The following is a 25939-nucleotide window of genomic DNA, read 5'->3' as shown; positions in this document are numbered from 1 at the left end:
CCCAGACATGTGCCATGACTGGGAATCGAACTAGTGACCCTTTGGTTCACAGGCTCACATTCAATCCATTGAGCTACAACAGGGAGCCCCCCCTTTTTTTAAAGCTTCGATGTTGTTAAATCTTCTCAGCCAAGGGAATCCCCCTTTCACTATACATAGTTTAATGTTTCATTAACACTTGTCACAACCTGATATTGTCTTACCTATTTACTTATAAATTAGCATCTCCATCTGAACAGACTTTTTCCTGATAAGCTCCTTGAGAATAAGGACTTGTGTATTGACTGCTTTTATATCTGCTGAACCACTTATTAATTTTTTTAGATCAGATTATTTTATGAGACTATTTTTCCTAACTTCATCAGAGGAATAAAATAGCATTAATTTTGGAGATTTACTGCCATTGCCTCCATATTGACTGTTTCTGAGATCTGAGTGATTAACAAGCTACTTCTCTCTTATAGTGGAATAGTACACATTTACAAGTTTGGAGAAAGAATGATCAAAAGGTATAAACATTCAGTTATAGGATGAGTAAGTTCTTGGGCTCAAATGTCCACCATGGTCATTACAGTTAATAACATTGTATTGCACAGGTGTCAAACTCATTTTCACCGGGGGCCACATCAGCCTCTTGGTTGCCTTCAAAGAGCCCAATGTAATTTTAGGACTGTACAAATGTAACTACTCCTTAACAGTTAAGTGAGAGCTCAGTGCTGCTGCCAGGTAGAAACAAGGTGCTGGGCCGGATAAAACAAGGTGGAGGGCTGGATTAGGCCCACAGGCCTTGTGTTTGCCACCTGTGCTGTATTGTATACTTGAAATTTGCTAAGCGAATAGATATTGTGTTCTCACCAAAAAGAAAAAAAAGTGACTCTGAGGTGTTGGATTTTTTAATTAGCTTGATTATGGTAACCAGTTCAGTGTATCCACATAACAAGCCATCAGGTTGTTGACCACCGTAAGTACATATTGGGTTGACCAAGAAGTCCACGAATTTTTCCCTAAAATAAAAGCCACTTTTTTCATTTTCACCAGTAACTATTGACTTGAATATTTTGAGTATGTTGGCTATCTCCCATGTGATATAACATTGATTGTTCTCAATTAATGTCTAGATTTGATTGCTACCAACTTCAACTGGTCTACCCAACCGTGGAGCATTGTCCAGCAAGAAATCTCCAGCACAGGACTTCACAAACCACTTTTGACACGTTCAGTCAGTCACAGCACCTTCTCCACACACTGCACAAACCTATTTTGTGTTTTAGTTGCATTTTTACCTTTTCTTTTTACCTTTCTTGAAAGCAGACTATGCTGAAAATGTTGGGTATTTTCTCCCGTCTTCAATATTAAAATGGCTACACAAAAATTCACCCATTTTGATAAGTTTTTTTAAATGCACATGTGACGGCTACACAATACAATGTTAACAAAATTGTTTCAAACGACGTTAAAGACAACAACTAAGCTATAGTTGAGCCTTGGAAAAAAACTTTTTGGACAATCCAATCCAATTTTTATTTATCAAGTATGATACAATGAAGTTGTAAAGTAAAAGACATATGCTTATTTTGAAAGTGAATAACAGGACTCTGAATAGCTGAAATCTATGACCATTTTGTGTGGCTACAGAACCAAAAAGTGGGCAGAGCAATAAACGCTTTAGAATATCTTGTTTCTCTTAATTATATACTAGAAAAGTAAAACAAAACATTGATTAATTATTCCTCATAGAACATATTGAGAGAAAATAGAATTTAAAAGTTTGAGTTAGCCAACTAGCAAACCAACGGGTCGAACCCAGCAATAAAAACAGATGGCCCTTCCTGGTAAGGGGTTGGTGGGTGCTTCCCAACCGTCCAGCCGTGACCCCCCAGTCAGCTGCTGGCTTATATCAAAGCTTGCAAAACCCGTCAAGGCTTTTTCAAATATCCGTTTAAATTTTTGTTTGTATAAAGAATTAGGAGGAAGCACATTCCCAAAGAAGTTAAGAAAAAGCTTCAACTAGATGCCACCTCAGGCTTTTCATTCCCTCCTGAGAGAAGCGGTGCACGCAGCCTGGACACGATTCTCCTCAGAACTTCAGGGCAAGTCCTGTTCACATGCGAGCTGAGGACACCCTCTGCTGTTCGTTCCCACAGGTGCGTGTGTCACACAAGTGGAGCGGTCCACGAGGCCACAGGCAGAGTCAGGCAGCAAGATGGAACAGTGTGGTCAACACTTCGGAATCGTGGATGCGCTGCATTATCACCCTCCAAAGAGTTAAAGCACAGTCTTACTGGGAGAGGGAAGCTCTGCCTAATTTGGATAAATCTCTCAGTTCCACTTGATGGGATGAAAACACCTACCAAATAATACTGTAAAACTTTCAACATCAATGAAATGGTTTACTCATTTTAAAAATTTGAATATTGTTTGAACATTCCATAATCAGAGCTATATATATGCCATTTTAAATAAGTGCTTTTATTTCAGGAAATAGTTACTTATATTTTAAAATAACATAACTATGTTGTGTTACAGATCATACTGTGCCTCAAATTATGTGGGTTCCCTTTGAGATTAATCCGACTAATTCATTTTACTTATTTTCCTTTTCCCTTTTCAACTAGCAAATGTTTCTTCCTGTTTAAATACTTAATTTACAAAAGTGATTAGAAAGACATGCAATTTTTGTTTCTCAGGGAAGCACTCAGGAAGGTCTAAACAATGCAATATAGAGACTGAGCATCTTCTGTAGCCCACTGTACAAACTCTTGTTCTGAATGTGTTAATGAAAGAATTAAAATATAAAGCTCAGTGAATGAATGAATAACTGCAGACACTTGGCATTCCTTCTATTATATATTAGCTTTTCTGTCAGCCAGTTTTCATGTTTCAGTAAATTCCTTCTGCTCACCCAAAGCTGAAAAATAATTTTCAAATAATAAAAAATCCAATAAAGACTCTTAAACTTAGGAGAAATAGTTAAAAGTCACTTAAAAAATCAATTCTTCACTACTATCCAAAGGTCTCACTCTCTGTAATAGAAAACGGAAGTGGGGAGTGAGGAAACTTGAGAAATACAGTGCAAATCCATATACTTCAACCCCCTGGTGTACACACTGTTTAATCCCCATCAGTCCCTTGAGTGTGGGCAGAACATGACGGGCTATCACCATGGGAGAATCATTGAGGGAATACCTGTATTCATTTCCTATAGCTGCACGATAACACCACAAACTCAGTGACTTATAGCAACTCATTTTTATGTCACAGTCCTGTATGTCAGAAGTCCAGGCACAGCTCAGCTAGATTCACTACTGAGGGTCTCACACGGCCAAAATTCGGGTGTCAGTTGGAGCTACGGTATCATCTGAGGTCTGGAGTACCTTTCTAAGCTAATTTAGGCTGTTGGAAGAATTCAGTGTCTTGTGGTTACACATCCCAGGTCTCAGTTTGGGTTGCTGGCTGACAGCCAGAAAGTAGCTCTCATCTCCTGGAGGCCACCCTTAGGTCATAGCCAATGAGGCCTTCTTAAAACGTGGTAGGTAGGTCCCTTCTTTAAGGCCCACAGAAGGATGTCTCAGATGTTTTATAAAGAGCTCACTTTATTAAATCTGGCCCACCCAGCACAGTCTCCCTGCTGATACTCAAAGTCAGCTGATTAGGAACCCTAACTGCATCTGCAAAATTCCATCGACTTTGCCACAGTGCATAATCTAATTAATTATGGCCATATCATGGCAGTCTCATGTGGGGTTACTTGGCTTGTGGTGAATGATTGCTTAAAATAGTACACTGTGAACATGACTCTAGAAACAAATGAGTGTAATAAAATTTTATAATCATCTATATAAGCCTTAAATTTTATCGCTTTATAAAGTACAAAGTACTTGCACACAGGTTGCATCCTTTGATTTTCATGACTACCTGCCAGAGGGGCACAGTAAGTATTAGTCTGGGTTACAGGTGGAAAAACCAAGGCTCAGAGCAGCTAAGAGACTGTCCACAGCTTTTCAGAAAATTAGTAGTGGAGCTGGGCTTCAGCTCGGTCTTTTCCTTCAGTCGTTCAGTCCTCCGTTTTGCTAAACCTGTCGTTTTCAAAGTGTGTGTGATGAGGCTCCAAGAGGTCTCAGGGATCACTGCAAGAACTGAGGGCGACTCTAAGAAGGCAGGGCCAATAAGCATTGAAATGGCAGCTCTGCTTCGTTTGTTCTGTGTTGGGGGTTCCACGTGAGCTTTGAGAACCACAGTACCACACTGCACCACGCTGCCTTATTAAAGGTAAAGAAGAGTGCTTACCAACAAATTTAGTTTAAAAAATGGTTTTGACAACTTTATATAAAAAGCTAAGTGTCTACTATAAAGTTTCAATCAAGAAGCTGTGATTTCTTGCAGCAGCTGTTGAACCTTTCATGAAGAAGGAGACAAAAAAAAAAAAAAGAACCACATTAAATAGTTGGTTTGAAATGTACACTTAGGAAAAAAATGACAAACCCCACCTCCTGCACTTTTTCCGTAAGTGTGAAAAACTAATACCTTCTTAATGTCTGGCCTCTTGTTTTTCTTTTCATGCAGACACTGACTAGCAACAGAGTACACAGTTTCAATGGAAGTGAAATCAATGTCATTCATCTTCTTATCAATATAATCTTCAATTGTCTTTTCTTCATCTTCGATTTCTTCTTTAATATCTAGCTTCAAAACAAGTGTTAAAACTTCTAGTTTCAATGCAAGTGAAAAAGAACACAAATTTTAATTTAATCTACTTAATAACATGTACTCTTATTTTACTGTCTACTTTTATAACCTTATTAAGAATTGAAGACATACAGATACACACATAAATACATATCTCCTAGGCACTTTTCATTTGCCTTCTAATTTTTTTTAATCCTCACCTGAGGATATATTTTTTATTATTAATTCAGACACATATTGTCTGTCACAATGGTTTGCCCCATTAGAACACATAAATTCGAATAAACTCATCTAAGTTACTTAATCAATTTTAAGAAAACCTTATATATGATAGCAGATATTTCTGTAATCCTTCAATTTTACAAAAAGATCCTCTAAGTTCTTAAAGTTTACTAAATAGAAAAAATGGGGCTTGGAATAATTTTCCAATAGCTTTAGCATTCAATATAACACATAGGTGATGTTTTCTATAAGTAAGAAATATTTTTATAAGTAAAATATTCCATAATAGAAATGGATAAAGAATTCTGCTAGGAATTCCATTCTGATACAAATTGAAAGGAAGCCATGCTGGTTTTTTCTATCTGAACTGAAGAGGCAGTTAGTAATCACTCTGAATGTAACATAAAAATATGGAGATGACCTCAGAAATCATATAGTTCTATTCTGATTTACACACACACACAAAAATTAGAATACAAAAGATAGAAATGACTTTTCCAAGCTTCACAAATACTTTGTGGAAGAGCTGAGATTGGAAATATCTGATGATCTTTCCATATACTACTATCTAATTGGCAACAGAAAATGACAGTTCTGATTGCCAAATTTACCCATATAGATTTAGATTATAAATACAAAGAGGAACGGGCTGGCAAAAATGAATCTTTCAATTACCAACAGTTGAGGTTCCCGGTGTTCATCCACAGCTGGAAGTCCAGTTATTATTTCTAGTAAAACCTATGAAGACAAAAAACAACAAATCCATAAATGTAACACTCAAGACAACATAGCAGGCAGAAACTAGCAGGCATATGAATTGATTATGAAATCTGATTAATCATTTCCACACACTGCATTGTGTCTTTTAGGCATTAATTAAAGCAGAAAGAACATGAGCTGTGGTCTTTCTCACCGCTGTTCTTTCGGGGACACCCCCACCAACAGTTCTTTCCTGTTGGCAATTACTCAACAATCAGTTCTACTCAACATGTGTTCTGGACATTCCTTTTCCTGTTTTGCAGGGAATTCTTCATAAGAATAATTTTTCTCTGGCTCTTGGGAGAGTGTTATTTTCTAAACTTTAGGAATATCCGACAACCCTGAGGCTTACATTCACAATGTTAGGAAGTTAACTTTCCTTATATAAAACACAAGAAAAAACAAGATGAAGAAGCACTAATTTCTCCAACCACCCACACTCACTCCTTATTCCATCTTAAAAGTTATCAGGAAGAGACTGATACATCAGAGAGTGCAAAAGCATATTTCCTTTCAAAAATATATTTTTTAAATATGGCATTAAGTACATAGTGTATGACATGGCTTATTGTATGCACTGATTTAATTTATGTTTCATACTGACTCCTGAGAATAGTGTGGCCAAAAAATCATTTGCAATAAGTTCCGAAATCAATATAAAAGCTTTACAAAGTTGGAGAAGTTTTTATAATGCTCTCATTTAACTAAAGGTTAAAGTGAACTAGTTACAGAGTTAAGCAAGACAGATGAGTTCAAAATTTTCTACTTCAATTTCATAATCACCAGTATTACAAGAGTGATTATTGTTACCGATTATAGATATGAAACGTACAACACCAAAGCTGTAGATGTCAGATTTGGGTGTGATTTCTCCTCGCAGAGCTTCAGGTGCCATATATGCTGTTGTTCCCACAATTCTGCTAGTCATGACTGTCTGTGAAAACTTCTCAGAAGCCCGTGCAAGCCCAAAGTCGGATATTTTGGCAGTAAAGTCTTCGTCTAGTAAGATATTTGCACTGAAAAAATGTAAAGTTTAGAGAAGAAGAAATGTTTTTCTCTTCAGACAAGTCAAATTGTTCCTTAAATAGGTGTATGAATGTGTGTGTGTATGTATATATATAGAGAGAGATATACATATATATATATCTATACATCTCTATATACATCTCTCATATACATCTATATCTATCTATCTATCTATCTATCTATCTATATATATATATATATAGAGAGAGAGAGAGAGAGAGAGAGAGAGAATGAATTCCATGTTATAATATTGGGTTGGCCAAAAAGTCTGTTTAGTTTTTTCTGTAAAATAAAAGACTTATTTTTCATTTTCACCAATAACTTCATTGATTTGGATATTTTGAGTATGTCGGCTATCTCCTGTGTGATATAGTGTTGATGGTTCTCAGTGAATGTCTCCATTTGATCACTGTCAACTTCAGCTGGCCGACCTGACTGTGAAGTGTCATCATCCAGAGAGAAATCTCCAGCATGAAACTTCACAAACCACTTGGGACATATTCGGTCAGTCACAAGGGATGCAGGGCACCTTCTCCATACACTGCGCAAATCTTTTTTGCATTTCAGGTGCCTTTTTACCTTTCTTGAAATAATAAAGCATAGTATGCCAAAAATGTTGTGTATTTTCTTCCATCTTCAATATTAGAATGGCTACACAAAAATTCACCCATTTTGATTTTTTTATTGCATGCTGATATGACAGCTGTCATAATACAACATGACAAAATTGTTTCAAATGAAGTTAAAGACAACTAAGCACTACTACAGCCATCTTATGGAAAAAACCAAATTAACCTTTTGGCCTCCCCAATGTATGTCCTAAAAGCCTGAAAAGTGTGTAAGTAAATCTAGATTTCAGATTAATCTCAAGAGAAATGACTAGGTTTTTTTGTTTCTTGAGAAGAAATTGTAGAATACAAATGAAATAATATTGTTCACACTAGCGAGAGATATTTTCATTATTTCACAAATAATTTATTACAGGATCATTTCCCTTACAGTCTCCTAAAGTACCATTCTTAATTCCTTTCCTAGCATTTCTAAGATCACTTAAAAACAAATTTCCAAACCAACTATCTCAATTATTCAGTTCTTGATTTTTTTGCGCTATCTGAAATCTTTTGAAGAGGAAGCAATATAGCTAAAAAATCTTCCTTCATTATATGCATTTGCCCATATACTTTCATTCCACAAACTTATTGAAGACTCCCTTTGTATTACAGTATTTAAGTTCAGTGCTGGGCATGGAGAAAGCTTCAAATCTTGTACATCACAAAAGTGCATGCACAATTTTAAAAAATCCAGTAAGTATTCCATCAAGGTGATACTAGGTACAAAAATGTAGAGAGAACAACTGCATGACTGAAAGAACTCGACAATTCCAAGGAAAAGCGTATTTAGTCTTGAGTGATTATTATAGGTTGATGGTTATATGAGAGAGAAAGGCATTTCAGGCAACATGTAATAGTTATTAAAACATAAAAGCATATGACCAATTTGAAGAAACTGGTATCCATGCTTGATTTTTAGGGCCATAACCTGGCAATGCAGTAGTGAATAGGTGAGTACTGGTACAGACAGGTTAAAGGCTGAGCAGGAGGGTTTGTAATAAAATTGATGACAGAAAAAGAGGGTGCAAACAAAGGCAGAGCAATGGGGAGAAAAAGGACATCTACAATCTTGGAGGGCTCCAGATTAACACATGCATGGGCACAGTGACTAGAAAGGGGGAGAGCAAATTTATTCTTTAAAGATGGTTTTCCAAATGTAGCATTTACCTTTTAATATCTCTATGAATTTGATGGTTCTCATGCAAAAAACTGATACCGTCAGCTGCACCTTGAGCAATCCTGCACCTCATGTGCCAGGAGAGTGGTGGAGTGTCATTCTTACGGAGTAAGAAACAAACCAGTTAGAAAATCGGAGGAGAAAAATACCTATAGAAAACACACAAAATATCTATAGAAAAAACATCTATAGAAACACAAAAATTTTCTTAGAGAATTTTTCTGAGCACCTTTTAAATGGGGGTTAGCACTTCTCTTTGACAATAAAAGTATGTAAGAGCATCTTCGAAGCGTAGCTTTGAGGAATAATTTACATTTTACGTGATCACCTAATAGAATGGCAACCCCATTTTTAAATATATCAACTGTATAATTTTCATACAGAGGAAACATATTAAGATTAATGCAGTTTAAGTGATCCTGTTACAAAGGAAGTATTAGTATCCAACAAAGAAACAGAAAGCCAAAAATCTGATTAACAAACATCTTACCAAACAAGACAGCCTGTCTAGCAATGAACCATTAGGCATGTACACGTACACTAAGCAGAGGTCGTCTCCATCACTTGAGAAACCGAGTAGTTCTACTAAATTTTCATGTTGGCACCTGGGACAAAATTTTCCACTCAAAATTATTATGATATATACATGTATTTAGCTGTAGGTTGAGTTATTCAGTTTAGAGCTTTAACAGAAGAAAGAGCAAGAAAATAACATCATTTTAATAGGATATGTGTTTATTATAATAACTTAATAATTTTCTGCAAACAGTTCTCTTAATCGATTTTGATCAACTTAGATGCAAATCCTCTTCTACTTTATTACTGAGTAAAAGCTCAGTAATTCAAACCCCTGGAACTTGTGATAGTTTAAGGACTAGGCTGATGTTTACCTTTGTTTAGCACAATTTTCAGTTATAGCACAAACAACATTTCAAGAAGTCTGTTGAAACTTGTATGACAACCCTTTCAAGTACACTCTAATACATCAAAAACACTGATTTACAGACATCTGATCTTTAATCATATCTAATTTACACATTTCCAATATTTAATCCTACCTGATTATTTATAACCTGAGTTTCTATATATATTTAAGAGTGAAAAACTAAAGAGAGCTAAAGTCTAACCAGACATCTGCGATACAGTAGAAAGAAAACTGGGCCAAGTGTTCAAAACCCTGAGTTCAAAGTCCCTGTCTGCCACCTCCTGGATACGTGCACTACAGCAAATGAACAACTCCCCGAGCCTCAGCAAATTTACCTGCTAAATGGGGATAATACTTACTGTGTAGCATGGGTGCTGCGAGAATCAAATGAGCAAATATATGACAGCCTAGAAATGACCTAGAACATAATAAGTATTCCATCCAAGTGCTTACTCATTTTTTCATTCAAAATGATCTATAATTCTGGCATTTCATTATTTCAAATCAGATTCTGACTTGATTTGATGTGAAATCAGTCTACCCTCACAAATATTTTGTGAAGTGAAAATTAAAATGACAAGTGCTCCATGTTCCAGCAAACTGGCACATTTTAGACATGAGTAGATAACATTCGGCGAGTTTCTACTATACATAAAGCACTATAGTTATTTACCTGCTTCACTTATTTATTCCTCACAATAACATAATGAAGTAAGAACTATTATTTTATTTTACAGAAGAGAAAACTACGGGATAGAGAGTTAAGAAACACAGCTAAGGTCATTCTACTAATAAGTTCCCCAGACTGGTACTTATTTAAAAATAGTAATAATATTCAATGGTGAGGAGATAGCAGTGAAGTTTGACACTGTAATACATTGTTGGTAGGAGTATTAACTATCATAGCTTATCTATAAAGCCATCTGGACATATACTTGGCAAGTCTTTAAAAAGGTCATGCATTCTGAAGCAGTAATTCTTCTAGGACTCTACCCTGATGAAATTAGCAGAGTTGCATTTAGAGATTCATGTATAATATCAAACACCAAAAAATTTAAAGAAGCTTTAATTTGTAATATTGAAAATCAGAAACAAACCTCAAAGGGAAATAAATAAAATACAATCCTCATCTGTGCTATAATTGTATACAATAATTTAAAATTATTTTTAATGACATGAGGAAATGCTATGCACACATCATCAAGAAAGTATATCAACTATCAGCAGTGATTATCTCTCAGTCATAAAGTTAAGAGATAATTTTTATTATTTGAAAAATATATGTTTAGGATTGGAGAGTGGGAATAGAGGTAAGGAGAACAAATTGTGCAAGTTTTATGTTTTCTTATCAGTATGCATTATTTCTACTGTGAATGAATTAATTCCAGTCTATTATTTCTTTCTTGAGGTTAAGCAACTAGAATTACTGATTTATAGCAATGGGTCTAATGAGAATTCATACATAAAGCTCAAGCTCTGGAATGAGACGGATCTGGATTTGAAACCCAGCCCTAATATTTATTGGCTATGTGACTTTGGGACAGTAACTTAATCTTTCTAAATCTCAGTGGGAAAAAAATGTTGGGTGGGGTGGGGGAGGTGATAGCAATTATTGTGAGGATTAAATGAGAAAATGCATATTACATATACTGCACAGTGTCTGGTATATTGTAAACACTCAGGTATCAATTATGATAATTGTTACAATGAGTTTCCTCATTTGCTTCTGTTACTGTTCCTGATGATGTCCAACTATTTTCAAGCACACCGGGTCAATGCCTTCCATGCATTCTTGCACATAAGACTTTCCTGGTTTATGGGTGTTAACTTATATGTATCTCAGGACCTATTATTCCATACATTTTATTTTGTATCTCTACAATTTATCTCTCATACATTCTGGGAATAGAAAACATGATAATAGAAGATAGTTGAAATTCCATGTAACTTTGCTATGATTAAAGTAATGACTGCTGTTTAATCTACAGGCATATGTGTACATGTAGTCATAGACTGTAGTGGATGTTCTTTCAGTTCCTCTAACCCAAACCCTTTATTTCATTTGCTTTTATCTGAGGCCACCCCTAGTTCCCAGCACACTCTGGGAAGGAAACCAGGGCCCTCACTCCTTGCTGTGCTCTTTCCCACTGCACCCCACAGCCAAATTAACTTACGTTGCCATTACTTTTATTTCTTGATCAAACTGTTGCCTCAGTTCTTCTGTACTAATGTCAACCACCTGAAAAAATAAAATATATGCAATATGACACAATACAATAACCCTAAAACTACAATGACAGATGTGGCTCAAGAGATCTATTGGCTGATGCTGCTTTCCTTAAAATAGTAAGGCATTATTCTTACCATTTTAAGAAACAACTGAGAACTAGAAATACTAGTGACTTCCTCAAGGTCTCATGGCTGGTTAGCAGAAGAAAAAAAAAATCTTAAAACCGTACGACCATATACAATCCACTGAGTTATTGTGGAAACAAAAAAAATAATATGACTCACTGCATAAACATTTTGAAAAATAATTCTGTGTAGCAGAAAACATGCTAACTTCAAGGCAAAAAGAAAATATAACCTGTAAAAATATTTTAGTATGTATAAGAGGGTGACTATCATATAAATATGTATTATCCTGATATTATTAGAATGTAACAACAAATGTAGAATATAACAAATCAAGAAGTAAAAGGTGAATACCCTGTTAGGAATGGGAACAAAAGATATAGACAAGATTTTTTTCCATTTTTTCTTAATGTTTATTAAGAAAAATAAGCTTTTTTAAAATGAGAAAGTAATATGCTAGTTATTTTTATACAAATTTTTAGTGTCTTATTTTAATTTTGATTACACATGAAGCACAGTGTACAGGGAGGGTTCTCAGCTTTATCTGTGAATCTCCCAAAACTGTATGTCTCATTGTACGTGTGTATGCATAACTACATTTTTGTAGGGTTAGAACCATCGCTTTCAAGAGATTTTTAAATGTTAGAAACTAGCAGCTTAGAATGATGCTTATTTAAAGGAAATAGGTGCTGAAATAACGTACTTCCTAAAGATTACTTTAAACTTGCTACACGGCACACCAGGAAGTAATTCGTTCTTTAAAACCTTTTATTCCCGAAAGTGTGACTTACCGCCGCAAGCCTCTTCACGGCCACGGTCCGGTTGTTCACGCAGCCTTTATACACAACTCCAAATCCACCCTCTCCCATTTTGTTACCACCCACAGAAATGGGGCGTTCATCAAAGTTATTGGTGACATCCTTCAATTCATAAAATGAAAAACTGTGAAAACCTGGAATGTCAATGAAGCAAGGAAAAAACTGCTTCAATAAAAATGAAATTGGTTTTGATAACAGTATTTTCTCAACTTAAATATTTTATATTTAAATATTACTTTGGATTAGGTACAATAGGAGAGAGCAAAACCATTGTTAAATAAAAATTTTAGTCACTTATTTCCTTTATAAAATAATTCTTTCAAGTTATGTAAATGTTTGCTTATTGCTTTTCTCACTGATAACACACTCATATACAAAGAAAATGGTGTCTAATAAGTCAGTGTGGAAAAAACATAGGAGCTTTTGCCCGTGTGTACAAAAAGGAGAAATTTGTTTTTAGCAGTAATGGCCTTAATGACACACCACCAGCACAGCGATTCTTAACCTTTTTCATCTCATCTAATTATTAAAATTCTGCACCCACCAAAAAATATTTTCTCCCCATCTGACCAACAGTAGAGATAATTGTGATTTATTTACACTGGACAGCCATTGTTGTGTTGGCTGTTGTCATTTTTTAATTTGATAGTCTAAGGGAAAAGAGGTCAGTGCCCCAGACTTGTAGTCAGGTATGGCATGTTTTATAAATTCTTGCAGCACACTGGTGGAAAATCACTACTCCAGTGGAATGCACTGCAAGTGTTACTTACGCGTATCACTAACTTCTAAACTTTCTGGACTTGAGGAGTCAGGTAGCATATAATCTTGTTCAGGATTCCGCACAGGTATCACAGATGGCCTGGCCTGGCCATAGAGAGGCCCCTGATTCTGCTCAACTGTTACAGCTTCTTTACAAGGTAGCGTATTAGCAGTTTTAGGAACAGCATCTGCCAAATGAAGATACAAATTGTCCAACCATAGAAAAAGTGTTTGTGAAAAGGTTAAGCTAGGAACTTGGTTCACCTAACATCATTCCAGTTTCCATGTTAGCCCCATATTCTCACAGCACACACAAGGAACGACCTAGTAAGAATTCTGTTTTGTTAAAGATGGGTAGGGCAGTGTTTTCAAAAAGTGGTCTACGAGCCACCTGCGTCAGAAGCACTGGAGCACTTGTTTACAAACACAGACCTTGAACCCCAGAATTATGATAATGATGTCTGTAACAGAGCCCAGGAAGCTACCTGTTTACAGAAATCCCAGATGATTCTTATGTGCACCGAAGGGTGAGGACCACTGGTGGAAATGACATCAAAGGGAAAAAGTAAGGTTATGAGGAAGGTTCTAAGAAACTAACCCACCCGCATACAGTATAGGGAAATTATAACTGCAGAGTCCCACTGGGGTGGAAGTTGGCAGTGAAAAAAAGCAAGAGTTCAAAAAATCCCCACAACAACACACATTTCCATTGCTTTAAACTTCTTATTGGCACAAAACTACCCACTTTAACGGAGGGATCAGACTCAATCATGAAGCCTCCATCTCCTTAGCAGCAAGCAAGTCTGTGGGGCCCTATGTCTGGGGTGCCTGTTAAGAGCTGGGGAGAGTTGAAAGAACAAAAGGAATCTCAAAGGTCAGGTTCATTTGCTATGGGAAAAGAGTATGAGTAAGAAGAAATATTCCTATTTCTGCTACTAATCTTTCCACCCTCACTGCTGATGCCCTAGTCACACCGAGTTTACCTGGTAGCAAAAGACTCGCAGGGGCAAAAAACTCATTTTGGATCAAAAGGTCCACGAGATCACCAACTGTGCAATTTGTGGTACCCCAGTCAAACAGCAGTTCACCAGTGGGACTTTTTCCAGTTTGAAGTAATGCTTCAAATCTCCTTAAAAGCAAGTAAACAAAGAAACAAAAGTACTATGTAAATAGAGTTAACATGAAAATAGGAATCATTCCCCCATCCTTTTCTCCCACAGCAGCTCCTATAATATTAAAGAAAAGAGGCAATAGGAAAACCAGCAAAAAACCCTGGCTGGTGTGGCTCAGTGGATTGAGTGCCAGCCTGGGAACCTAAGGGCCATGGGTTCGATTCCCAGTCAGGGCACATGCCTGGGTTTCGGGCCAGGCCTCCAATAGGGAGAGGGCAAGAGGCAAGCACACATTGATGTTTCTCTTCTTCTCTTTACCCTGACCTCCTCTCTCTAAAAATAAATAAATAAAATCTAAAAAAAAAACCAAAAACCAGTAAGAGCTACAGACATTAGGAAAGACAGGTAGAAGGAAAAAGATGCAGAACGTGATGATAATATGTTAGCACACACTGAGTACTTAGTGTCTGCTCAGTGGGCTACAGGACATGCACATATGAACCATTTTATCCTTAAAGGTGCTATTAATAACATAGTAATTTAATAATGAGAAATCAAGGCATGGAGAGGTAAGGCAACCAACCTAATAGCCACACCACCAATAAACTATATCTAAATTGAGATCCAAAATCAGATTTCACTCAGCATTAGAGTGTGTTCTCAACCTACTAAGCCATATTACTTCCCTCTGTGACATTAACTCTGCTAGCCATATAATTTTTAACAAACCTGTGTGCTTAAAATATAGAATATACATAAACTTGGATAATTTTTCCTTTGATCTTAACTATGTTTCAACTAAATTAAAAAAAACACATTAGTTTTTTCATATTTACTTCTTTAAAAACTAGTTTTAGAATAACATTTGAGATGTTGCTTCCCAGCAGCTGTCATCAATTTGGCTCAAATAAACTCATAAACATCCCCCTCCAAAATAAAATAAATAAAAATTAATTTTGAAGGATATTTAAAAACAAGTTTTTCTTCTTTCTCTTAATTTTGTTTTTTTAAAAAAGATTTTACTTATTTTTAGAGAGAGGGAAGTCTTAATGTGTGGTTGCCTCTTACACACCCTTAGTGGGGAACCTGGCCTGCAACCCAGGCATGTGGTCTGACTGAGAATCGAACTGGCAACCCTTTGGTTTGTAGGTCAGCACTCAATCCACTGAGCCACACCAGCCAGGGCCATTTTGAAAAATTTCAAACCTACAGAGAAGTTGAAAAAATAATACCACGAACAACCATTTAATCTGCATGTAGATTCACCAACTGAGCAATTGATAACACGTGGCCATGTTTGTGCTCGTGCTCTCACTCTCCATGTCCATGTGTGTGTGCATCACATCTGGAGGCACACACTGGCAGTCTGTACCATCATTGGTGACACAAAGTTTGATTGCTTTGTTAAGAAGATGTGCTTGAGATACTTTATCTTTTTATGAAGTTCTCTATTCCCCTTTCATAATTCATAAGTGCCCTGTGGATAATACTTTCACATCTTGTGCAATGTTTTTCAACAATAACCTTCCACTTAGTGATTTTTAAACACTAACTGATGAGTCTTGCATGAATCAGTTACTCATTGGTGGTTGTAAATTGGTAACTTTCTAATTCTACCATCCTTCTTTTTTAAAATTTTTATTTATTTATTTATTTATTTATTTATTTATTTACTTTTTTGAGATGGGGCGGGGATGGAGAAAGAGAAGGAAAAAAATATCATGTATTATGTAATGTAAAGGGAATCCTTGATCAGTTGCTTCTTGTACACCTCCAGACTGGAGACCAAACCCACAATGCAGGCACGTACCCTGACTGGGAATTAAACTGGTGACCCTCCACTTTGTGGGATGACCCCCAGCCAACTGAGCCACACTGGTCAGGGCTCTATCATTCTTTCAATAATTATTTGCTGCAATTATTATGCTCAGAAGAGTTTTTTTTCTCCCTACTACCACTGCCTCGACTTTCTAAAAGTTTTTAATAATAATATCAATAAACTATCTTTAAAAATAGGCTTTCAAGCTTTAAACTTAAGCTCCTCCGAAGCAATTTAAGACATTCAACCCTCATGTGAGGAAGCATTTCCTTGAAGGAAGCTATGGTTCCAGGTTCCTTATCAGGTTCACGCTGCAAATTACAAATACATTTCTTTTCCTCTTGCTTCAAAAGACAGATTTTGACTTTGGTATGAGCTGTAAAAAACCAACAAAAATAAAATTTGTACTTATACTTTACACTAAATCAAACAGAGATGCATAGAGAGAAAGAAGAGAAATTATGAGCCCCGCTGCTGTGGCTCAGTTGGTTTGGCACTGTCTTGCAAACCGAAAGATCACTGGTTTGATTCCCAGTCAGGGCACATGCCTGGGTTGCATGCTGATGTTTCACTGATGTTTCTCTCCTTCTCTAAAATAAAAAATTAAAATTAAAAAATACTTAAAAACATAGAAATCATTTGAAGATAGTACCAAAAAATCCTGGCTAAGAACTAAAAATTCCGTTCCTAGATGTATACATTGACAAACAACTATGAGGTGGAATTGAATTACCAAAATACACTGCTAAAGTGAATTAGAGACTCACACACATAGAAGTTTGGGCTCTAGAATTTTTCTGGCAATTCTTATAGTATTCCTATGTTACTTCAAAATGGAAATGACAAGTGTGAAGAAGAGTGAACTTGTGTTCTTTGACTTGCCAAACAAAGAACTAAAATTAAAGTGGGAATCTTGACTCTAACTCCAAAACTTATTTGCAAGATCATAACACTGGCCTCGCTGAATGCTGCAAACATTGGGAAAAAAAGGTGGGGGGTGGTACTTATTACCATTATGTCTCCTGGACAGATTTGTTCTCTGAATGCAGTATTAGGCAGCATTTCTACCCATCAATCATTCTAGACTGTGATGTAAGAATTTAAAAAGAGGAAGAAAAAAAATAAATAAATAAAAAGAGGAAGAATTTTATGTTACCTTATGTGAAACTGATTATATCTATCATCACCAGACGGTTTTTTAATAGCCACCGCTAACTTCTTCCATCCTTCTTGAGGATCAATAAAATCTGACAGCTTCCTAATTAGTCCAACATTGAGGCAGCGCACATATGTTGATGGTGTGATGGGTTTGTTCATCTTCTATTCCTATAATATAAAAAAATCATATCACAATTTTATAGTAGTTTTAGTGACAGCATCTATAAGCTTATATATCACTCTTTGCTACAACATAGGGAATACTGGCAACTGATTACACCATAAGAAAGAAACAGTCCAACGCCAACCACAGTCGACCCTTGAACAACACAGGTTTGAACTGTGCAGGTCCACTTATATGCAGATTTTTCTCAATAAACACTATAAATTTATTTTCTGTCCCTTATAATTTTCTTAATACCATTTTCTTTTTTCTAGCTTTTTGTTACAAGAATACACTATATAATACAAAAATGTAACATACAAAATATGTGTTAACCAACTGTTTCTGTTATTGGCAAGGCTTCTGATTAACAGTAGGTTATTAGTAGTTAAATTTGGGGGAAGTCAAAAATCATATGTAGATTTTCCACCTGCATGGGTGTCAGTACCCCAAACTCTTCGGTTGTTTAAGAGACAATTGTAGTTGATATCCTAAAAAAAAAAAATAGAGTTGCGGTTTACTTGTCTATCCCATGGGCTTGCTTTCTTTCTCCACCCATAACAGGAATAAAAAAAATCCTAAAGGATATTTTTTTCGTACACTGACATTTTCTGAGTGAAATTTACACAAAGAAGCAAAAAGTTTACTTTTTCAGAAAAATTCCTGTGAACATATTCAGGAATAAGATCTATTAATAATAGAGATTTATATTTCAATTTAAAATGTTTATCAGTTACTATTTATTTCTATTAAATATTTATGCAACACTCTTTGGTAGAAGTAAAAAATATATATACACTGAAATAATTTGTGTAGCATTAAAAGATATGGCCTATCCACTAACTTTTCACATAACATGCTCTTCCTTGACTCCTCTACTTTTTTTGAGTCCTTTGGATCTGCCTAACCACAATTCATTTTCTAAGTCAAACCCTGTGGTTCACCAACTTGACTGCTCTCTAGACAGAACCTTTATTTCTTCTGCCACTGCACCCTAGAAAGTTGCAGCTAGGGATAAATCTCACAATTTTGCTTGTACACCAGTGCTGCGGAATACCGTTGTAGAGAACTAGGTAACAAGTGAGTAGATTGGTGTGAATAAATTTTTATGGAAGCCCCTTTTCCATTGGGCCTTCAACGGTGCCATTCATCCTTCTCCCCGCCTTCACTCATTGTCCTTAAGAGACTATTTCACAACTTCACCTTTCTACATGTAGTTTTATTTGATCTCTCTGTCTCTCACTCTCAGCAGATGGTTACTTTTCCTTCTAATTAATCAAGACAAATAGACCCAGGTATTCTTCTACCAGTTATTCTCCTGCTCCCCTATATATTTTTAAAATGCAACACAATTAATTTTTGCAGTAAAGAATATATTCATGTAGTATGAAATCCAGAAGCTATACATGATAAGAAGCAAAAATTGTGCTTGTATCTTAGGCCTCTATATATTAGTAATCCCTGCACCTTTTCCACCAACTTCCCCCTTCCCGCTCTCAGCATAAAACTCCAAACAATCTCCTGATCTATGATTCCGTTCTTGTTCTGGTAGTTTGCTTAGTTTGTTTTTTTAGTTTCAGTTGTTAATATTTGTGAATTTGTTGCCTCCTTTGACCACCACATCTAAGTAGGTCTATCTGCTCTCAACCTAATCATATTTCATTAGCTAGATATATGGACTAGAGCTTAGGAGAGAGGTTTAGACAAAGAGTGCTTACTATATGAGCATTCTCATGTATTTATATATGAATAATTGGTTGAAGAAACGAGCAAATATAAAATTGCCCATTTGAATACACAGAATGTGAAGAAATGAAAAGAAAGAAGTTTTAAAAATACTGATAAGTCATGGAGGTAAAAATAAACAACTAGGACAGTAGCAGATTTCTACAAGGGGGCCAGGGTAACATGAAGGACCTAAAAAGGCCTTTTGCTGTTAGTATTTGGAACCAGAAGACCACTGGGTGACTTGCAGAATAGCTGTAGTGGAGCAGTGAGTAAATGGTGGAAATGCATTCGCCAAGAAATCTGACTATGAAGGGAATAAGAATAAGAAATAAGAGAGAGGAGAGAGAGAGAGACCAACAGCAGTTCTCCAACTTGGTTTTAAGACCCTTTACGCTCTTAAATACTATTGTGGACTCCAAGAACTTATTATGTTGGTTATATTTATAAATATTTACTGTATTAGACATCGACACTGAGAAGGTTAAAAAATAATAGACTACATGTTAATGTACATATTCAATAAAATGTTTTTAAAATTTGCCTCAAAATAGAAAAGTGACATTGTTTTTAGAGTTTTGCAAGTCTCTTTAATGTTTACCCCAACAGAAGATGGATGGATTCTCATATTTGTTTCTCTGTTTAATCCACTGCAATATATTATTTTGGTTCACGTATATGAAAAAAATCCAGCCTCACAAAGATGCAGAGTTGGAAGTATTCTAATAGTCTTTTTCACAAATAAGCAGCTATTTCTTTGATACTTTACTAAAACATGACAAGAGCTGATTTCCTAAAATTTAGATATAACTGGAATCTGAAACCATATAATGAACTTTGTCTCATTACAATCCACACTCTGAATCTTTTACTCTGAATGTGACCTTGATCTTATGAACCTCTTGAATGATACTCAGGAACCCCAACCACACCCTTACAACTGCTGGTTTAACTTTTGTTTTAAGACCTAAGCGTGGCTGAAGATACAAAAGGCATCCTGAATAGAGTATAAATTAATGGGTCAGCCTTAAATAGAAGGAAACCTCTTCTTCTGAATAAAGAAAGAGAGAAGTAGAGATTTGGAAACATACATTTGAGAGAAAGAATTCCCACACAATGTTATTTTCTCGTGTATCAAGAGGTAAGGTCATCTAAGGCTAAGTAAAAGAACTGCCCAAGTACTTTGAGAGCCACTTGGTAAATGCCTACTATTTCTGTCAAACCCAATGCAAAAGTCACTATTGACTTTCCTTAATACTCATCTCATTGGTTTCAAGGTATCACCCGGTTATGCTTCTATCATAACAACTTTCATATGCTATTGCTTATGTGTCTGACTTCTCTCCTACACAGTTTGCTTTGCTGGGCAAAGATGCAAGCAAATTCAACTGTAAGCTACTCAAAATATTTGTGTTAAATGAAAGACTGATTTTTTGAAATTAAGAAATCTTGTATGCCTCTAGAACTAAAATATAGGAAATTCAGAAAAAAAACTGTTCATCTTAAAAACAGTGGTAAATGTGGTAGCTCTCTAGCACCCAGATTTCTAGCAGAGGTGATGGCATGGCGATGCCAGAAAAAGGAAGGCTTTCTAACAACTCCTCCACACTCATTTACAGCTGCCTGACAGATCTAAATCTCAGAATTTAAAAATTTGCTTTAAATCTATATTCATATATCACTCCTAATGCATATCTGGAAGAACATGCACTAGAATATTAACTATGGCAATCTTTTTTTAAAAATATATTTTATTTTATTTTGGTTGTCCTAATTTTTTCCCCTCTGCCCCCAGCAATCCACCCTCTTAGTTCACATCCATGGGTCGTGTATATAAGTTGTTTAGCTTCTCTATTTCCCATACTATTCTTAATGTCCCTCTGTCTATTTTGGACCTACCAATTATGCTTCTTAATACCAGCACCTTCCCCCACAACCTCTCCCTTCTCTGCCCCAGCTGCTAACCCTCCAAATGATCACCATATCTATGATTCTGTTCCTGTTGTGGTAGTTCGCTTAGTTTGTTTTTTTTAGATTCAGTTGTTGAGTGTTGTGAATTTGTTGCCATCTTAATGTTCAGAGTTTTGATCTTCTTCTTTTGCTTAAATAAGCCACTTTAGCATTTCATGTAGTAATGGCTTAGTGATGATGAACTCCTTTAGCTTTACCTTGTCTGGGAAGCACTTTATGGGCCCCTCTATTCTAAATGATAGCTTTGCTGGATAGAGTAATCTTGGTTGTAGGTCCTTGGTTTTCATCACTTTGAATACTTCTTGCCAGTCCCTTCTGGCCTGCAAAGTTTGTTTTAAGGATTCAGCTGATGGTCTTATGGAAACTCCTTTGCAGATAACTCTGCTTTTCTCTTGCTGCTTTTAAGATTCTCTTTGTCTTTAATCTTTGGCATTTTAATTATAATATGTTTTGGAGTGGCATTCTTTGGGTCCAACTTGTTTGGGACTCTCTGTGCTTCCTAGAGTTATATGTCTATTTCCTTGGCCAAACTACGGACGTTTTCTTTCATTAGTTTTTCAAATAAGTTTTCAATTTCTTGCTCTTCCTCTTCTCCTTCTGGTATCCCTATGATATATATGTTGGTACATTTGGAGATGTCCCAGGGGTTCCTTATACTATCCTCATTTTTTAAAAATTCTTTTTTTCTTCTTGCTGTTCTGGTTGAAGGCTTATTTATTCCTTCTGTTCCAAATCATTGACTTGAATCCCAGCTTCCTTCCCTCCACTGATGGCTCCCTGTAGATTTTTCTTTATTTCACTTAGTGTCCCTTCATTTCATCCTTTATGTTGCTGCTGTAATCAATGCGTTCTTTGAGCATACCGAGCACCAGTGTTTTGAACTCTGCATCTGATAGGTGGTTATCTCCATTTCCTTTAGTTCTTTTTTTAGGGTTTTGTTCTGTTCTTTCATTTGAGCCATACTTCTTTGTCTCCTCAATTTGGCAGCCTCCTAGTGTTTGTTTCTGTGTATTAGGTAGGGCTGCTTTGACTCCCTGTCTTAGTAGTGTGGCCTCTTCTAGAAAAGACACTTGTAAATAGTGTGGGGTTGAGCCCTAATTGATAGCCAGGGCAGGGTAATCCAGCTTACCACTTGGTGGCTGTGTTGAGGGGAGGGCTCAGAGAAGGGACAATGCCACTGCCTGACTTCTATAGGTTTGCCCAGCACTCGTCCACCATTTCCAGTCACTTCACCCACATCCTGTATGTGACTGGTGCTGGTCCAACTGTTTCTCTGGTGGTAAATTCCATAAGGGGTGGATTTACGTAGGTTTTAAGATTCTGTGGGCCCTTTAAATGGAGTCTCCTGAAACCCCAGTAGTTTCTTTGCAGTCCCAACCCCCACTGGTTTTAACAGCCAGAAGTAATGGGGGTTTATCTTCCTGGTGCTAGAACCCTGGGGTATATGGTCTGGCCTGGGGCTGGAAAGCTGCTCCCAAGGTATCCCTCCCAATTTCTATCCACCATAGTGAATGTGGAACCAACCTTCCACTGCCACCTCTTGGAGGCACAGTGGGTCTCCTCCCCTTCCCCCATCTCTACTCCTCCACCCCTCCTATCAGTCTAGATGAATGTGGTTTTTTTAATTCCTTGGCTGTCGGACTTCCATACAGCTGGATTTTCTGACAGTTCTGGGTGTTATCTGTTTTGAGATCTAGTTGTAATTCTTTCTATGGTAGCCCAGGGAGGTGAAGCATGTCTACCTATACCTCAGTCTTGACCAGAAGTCCACTTCTTCTTTTTTTCTAAATTCAATTCTTGAGAAAGTTAAAGCATCATAACCCTAAAATTTTCAGTATGTTTTGCATGTTCAGCTAACTTACTTAAAGCACTAAAATACAGAGCTAAAATCAGTGTGTTCCACTCCATTCCTATGACGTGCACATCATCAACAAGCTCTTAAGCCATTTTTTTGCAACAGCAAGCAAAAAAAACCAAAACAAAACAAAACACACACACAACATCAGAAGCAATGAAAAAACAGTGGAGAGTGCATACTCAGGCTATGTCTCACACTCTAACAATGGAGATGTGACTTGTAACCAGGCGGCTCAATGACAAGAATGGCAAGATTCTAACAGTCTAGGTGCTTCCATGGCCAAGGACAGCGTCAAGGTCTGCCTTGCTCTTACACTGTAGGCCCTCTGTTCCCTGAGCAGCCCTAGAAGAGTGGGCTTGACAGTGGGGGCTCCCTTTCACGGTCACTGCACTTATTTTGGCAGAGCCCATCCTTTGCCTCCCAGGAGGTCCAAGGCAGAGTTCAAGTAGGTATCATTTTGTGAACTCTGATCCAGATGGTCTCTAGGGTGGCCCTCCAGTAGGTGAGCGGTGTCTGTTCCTGGCACCTGAGCACAGTGGTGATGATGAGGAGAGAAAGCTCAGGCCTCGGGAGCAGGGCCATCCACGCAAGGCCCAGCCACATCCGGACCCACCAGTCCCTGAGGCAGGGTGCCGCCCACCCCTACAGAACCACCGGGGCACCCTAGGCAGCAGCAGGCACCCCTCGTGCCAAGGCCAGTCAGGCCCAAGCCCACCTGCAGCTATCTTTGGAAGGTGATTTTTATTTTCATTTGCTTTTCTGCCATCACCAATAATGAAAATAAATTATTTGTGCAGAAAAAAAATTTTGAAAGCATCACCTCTTTCCAAGTGTTCAAGATTTTACTTTAGTGCACTTAAGATTAATAGAGGTGGAATGGGATATATTACTTACAAATAATGAATACCTCCACGAGTATTTTCTCATCCCGTTCATTCTCATTGTAAAGAAACACCATTTGCATTTTCAAACAACTCAAACAAGAATGCAAGTAAAGTAATAGTTGAAACATACACTAAAACCAGTGTCAGCTTGCAGAACCCAATGCCTTCCCACATTCTCAAAGTTCTGTAGCCAAAATAGGATTAAAAACTGTTGTCAAATGAATAAATAAAGTTTTAAGGCTGTGCTCTGATCGGAGGAAGAGAGTGTAGGGGGAGGAGAGAAGATGGACTTTGAGGTCGCAGGGGCCCAGGTTTCAATAAAGCTTTTCCACCAGCCAACAGTGACTAGGGCAGACCCTCAATTTATTGGACCTTGGTTTCTTTATCTGGAAAACAGAGATGGTAATACCTAAGAGTTGCATAAGATTTAAAATCAACGAATGAGAAGGCCCTAATCTAGTTAATAACAGGTGATCAAAAAAAGTAGTGATGATTATTTTATGGCAGAAGTTATTCTTATTTCACATATTTAAAAAAGAAATGTGCAGAGTTGTATTTAAGCTCAATTTTCAGAATGGTCGTGAGGGTCTACTGAAAGGGCGGATATAAGAGGTCTGAGAAGATAGCTAAGCTTCTCAGATGGTGCCACCCTCATTTTACAAAGCGTGGCTTTCAGGGTGTCGGGTACACTTTCCCCATCTGACAGTGCACGTATCTGCTTCTTACAACCCCTCTCGACTTTCTACTTTCCTGGAAGCTTGGATGACGGAGAAACAAGCTAATTAGACTCTTGTGGAGACGCAAGCCTTTCCACGTCCTGAGTATCTCTGCCGGCTGCTGGCCTTACTTCCTGGTCCTCAGGCTAAGCGATTTCGTAAACGGGTAATCAGAACACACTGCCTGGGAGCTGAGGGGCTGGGAGCGAGGTCCAGCTCTGCGACAGAATGGCTGGGACACTCCCTTCTACGCCCCAGGTCCCTCTTCCGGTCCGCCTCACTTTTCGATCTCTAGGGACCCACCGGAGACCCACCCAAGTGTTCATTCTGGAGCAAGCTCTGCCCACGCAACCTACTTCCTCTCTAACTTTTCTCATTTGGAACATAAGAAGCGATTGTCCTTCCTAAACGGTCCCTCAACAACCCCTGGGCAGAGGGACAGAGGCAGGGGTGCGGACCTCCCACAGCCTACCGGGAAAGAGGTGCACTCAGTCTGAATCTCTTACCTGCCGGAGAGCGGGAACTGTCGGCCAGACCCCGCCCCGCTGAGCCAGCAGTGAAGGAACCTGTGCAATGGGAAGGGGCGGGGCGGGGCGGGCCCAACCATTAAAGCTCCGCCCCGGGCCCCGTCCGGTCCAGCCCTCCGGTTCCTTTTAGAGCCCGCAGGTTGCTCCACACTCTGAGAAATTCCAGCTCTCGCGTGAGGCGCTACTTTAAGTTGGAGTCTGTCCCTTTAAAACCCTTCTGTCGGCGGCTAAATATTTGGTCTTCCGGCATGCGCAGAGCGTTGTGTAGGGGAGCGCCTTCCCCTGAGCGCGTGGTGGANGAGGGGCTGGGAGCGAGGTCCAGCTCTGCGACAGAATGGCTGGGACACTCCCTTCTACGCCCCAGGTCCCTCCTCCGGTCCGCCTCACTTTTCGATCTCTAGGGACCCACCGGAGACCCACCCAAGTGTTCATTCTGGAGCAAGCTCTGCCCACGCAACCTACTTCCTCTCTAACTTTTCTCATTTGGAACATAAGAAGCGATTGTCCTTCCTAAACGGTCCCTCAACAACCCCTGGGCAGAGGGACAGAGGCAGGGGTGCGGACCTCCCACAGCCTACCGGGAAAGAGGTGCACTCAGTCTGAATCTCTTACCTGCCGGAGAGCGGGAACTGTCGGCCAGACCCCGCCCCGCTGAGCCAGCAGTGAAG

The 25939-nt window shown here is 37.9% G+C and overlaps 1 protein-coding gene across 3 annotated transcripts; it reads right to left on the bottom strand.

The window, feature by feature from the left end:
* Positions 1-1510: 1510 nt before the first annotated feature.
* Positions 1511-25936, bottom strand: IRAK4 (interleukin 1 receptor associated kinase 4). Of its 3 annotated transcripts, none has more exons than XM_037061072.1 (12): positions 25884-25936; positions 17426-17595; positions 14322-14467; positions 13350-13526; positions 12553-12713; positions 11581-11645; positions 8972-9086; positions 8472-8581; positions 6500-6683; positions 5584-5646; positions 4525-4683; positions 1511-4395 (listed from the first exon to the last, which is right to left on the bottom strand). In XM_037061072.1, the coding sequence occupies exons 2-12, from the start codon at positions 17584-17586 to the stop codon at positions 4360-4362; spliced, it is 1377 nt and encodes a 458-aa protein (XP_036916967.1). In that variant the 5' UTR covers positions 17587-17595; positions 25884-25936; the 3' UTR covers positions 1511-4359. The 3 variants fall into 3 exon arrangements, with proteins under 3 accessions (XP_036916967.1, XP_036916968.1, XP_036916969.1); XM_037061073.1 differs by lacking the exon at positions 25884-25936 and adding an exon at positions 25251-25324; XM_037061074.1 differs by lacking the exon at positions 1511-4395 and having other exon boundaries at positions 4531-4679.
* Between the last annotated feature and the right edge of the window lie 3 nt (positions 25937-25939).

The sequence above is a fragment of the Sturnira hondurensis genome, unplaced genomic scaffold (genome assembly GCF_014824575.4).
Source record: "Sturnira hondurensis isolate 20B ecotype Veracruz unplaced genomic scaffold, ASM1482457v3 Scaffold0013190, whole genome shotgun sequence".
Lineage (NCBI taxonomy): Eukaryota > Metazoa > Chordata > Mammalia > Chiroptera > Phyllostomidae > Sturnira > Sturnira hondurensis.
The sequence above is the reverse complement of the archived record's forward strand: the minus strand, read 5'-3'. Positions and strand labels throughout refer to the sequence as shown.

Coding starts and splice junctions, on each gene's coding strand:
- IRAK4 (XM_037061072.1), bottom strand. CDS start 17,586: ATGAACAAACCCATCACACCATCAACATATGTGCGCTGCCTCAATGTT. Junction 13,527..14,321: donor TGCGAGTCTTTTGCTACCAG/GTAAACTCGGTG, acceptor TTCATTTGGCAG/ATGCTGTTCCTAAAACTGCT. Junction 8,582..8,971: donor TAGACAGGCTGTCTTGTTTG/GTAAGATGTTTG, acceptor TTACTCCGTAAG/AATGACACTCCACCACTCTC.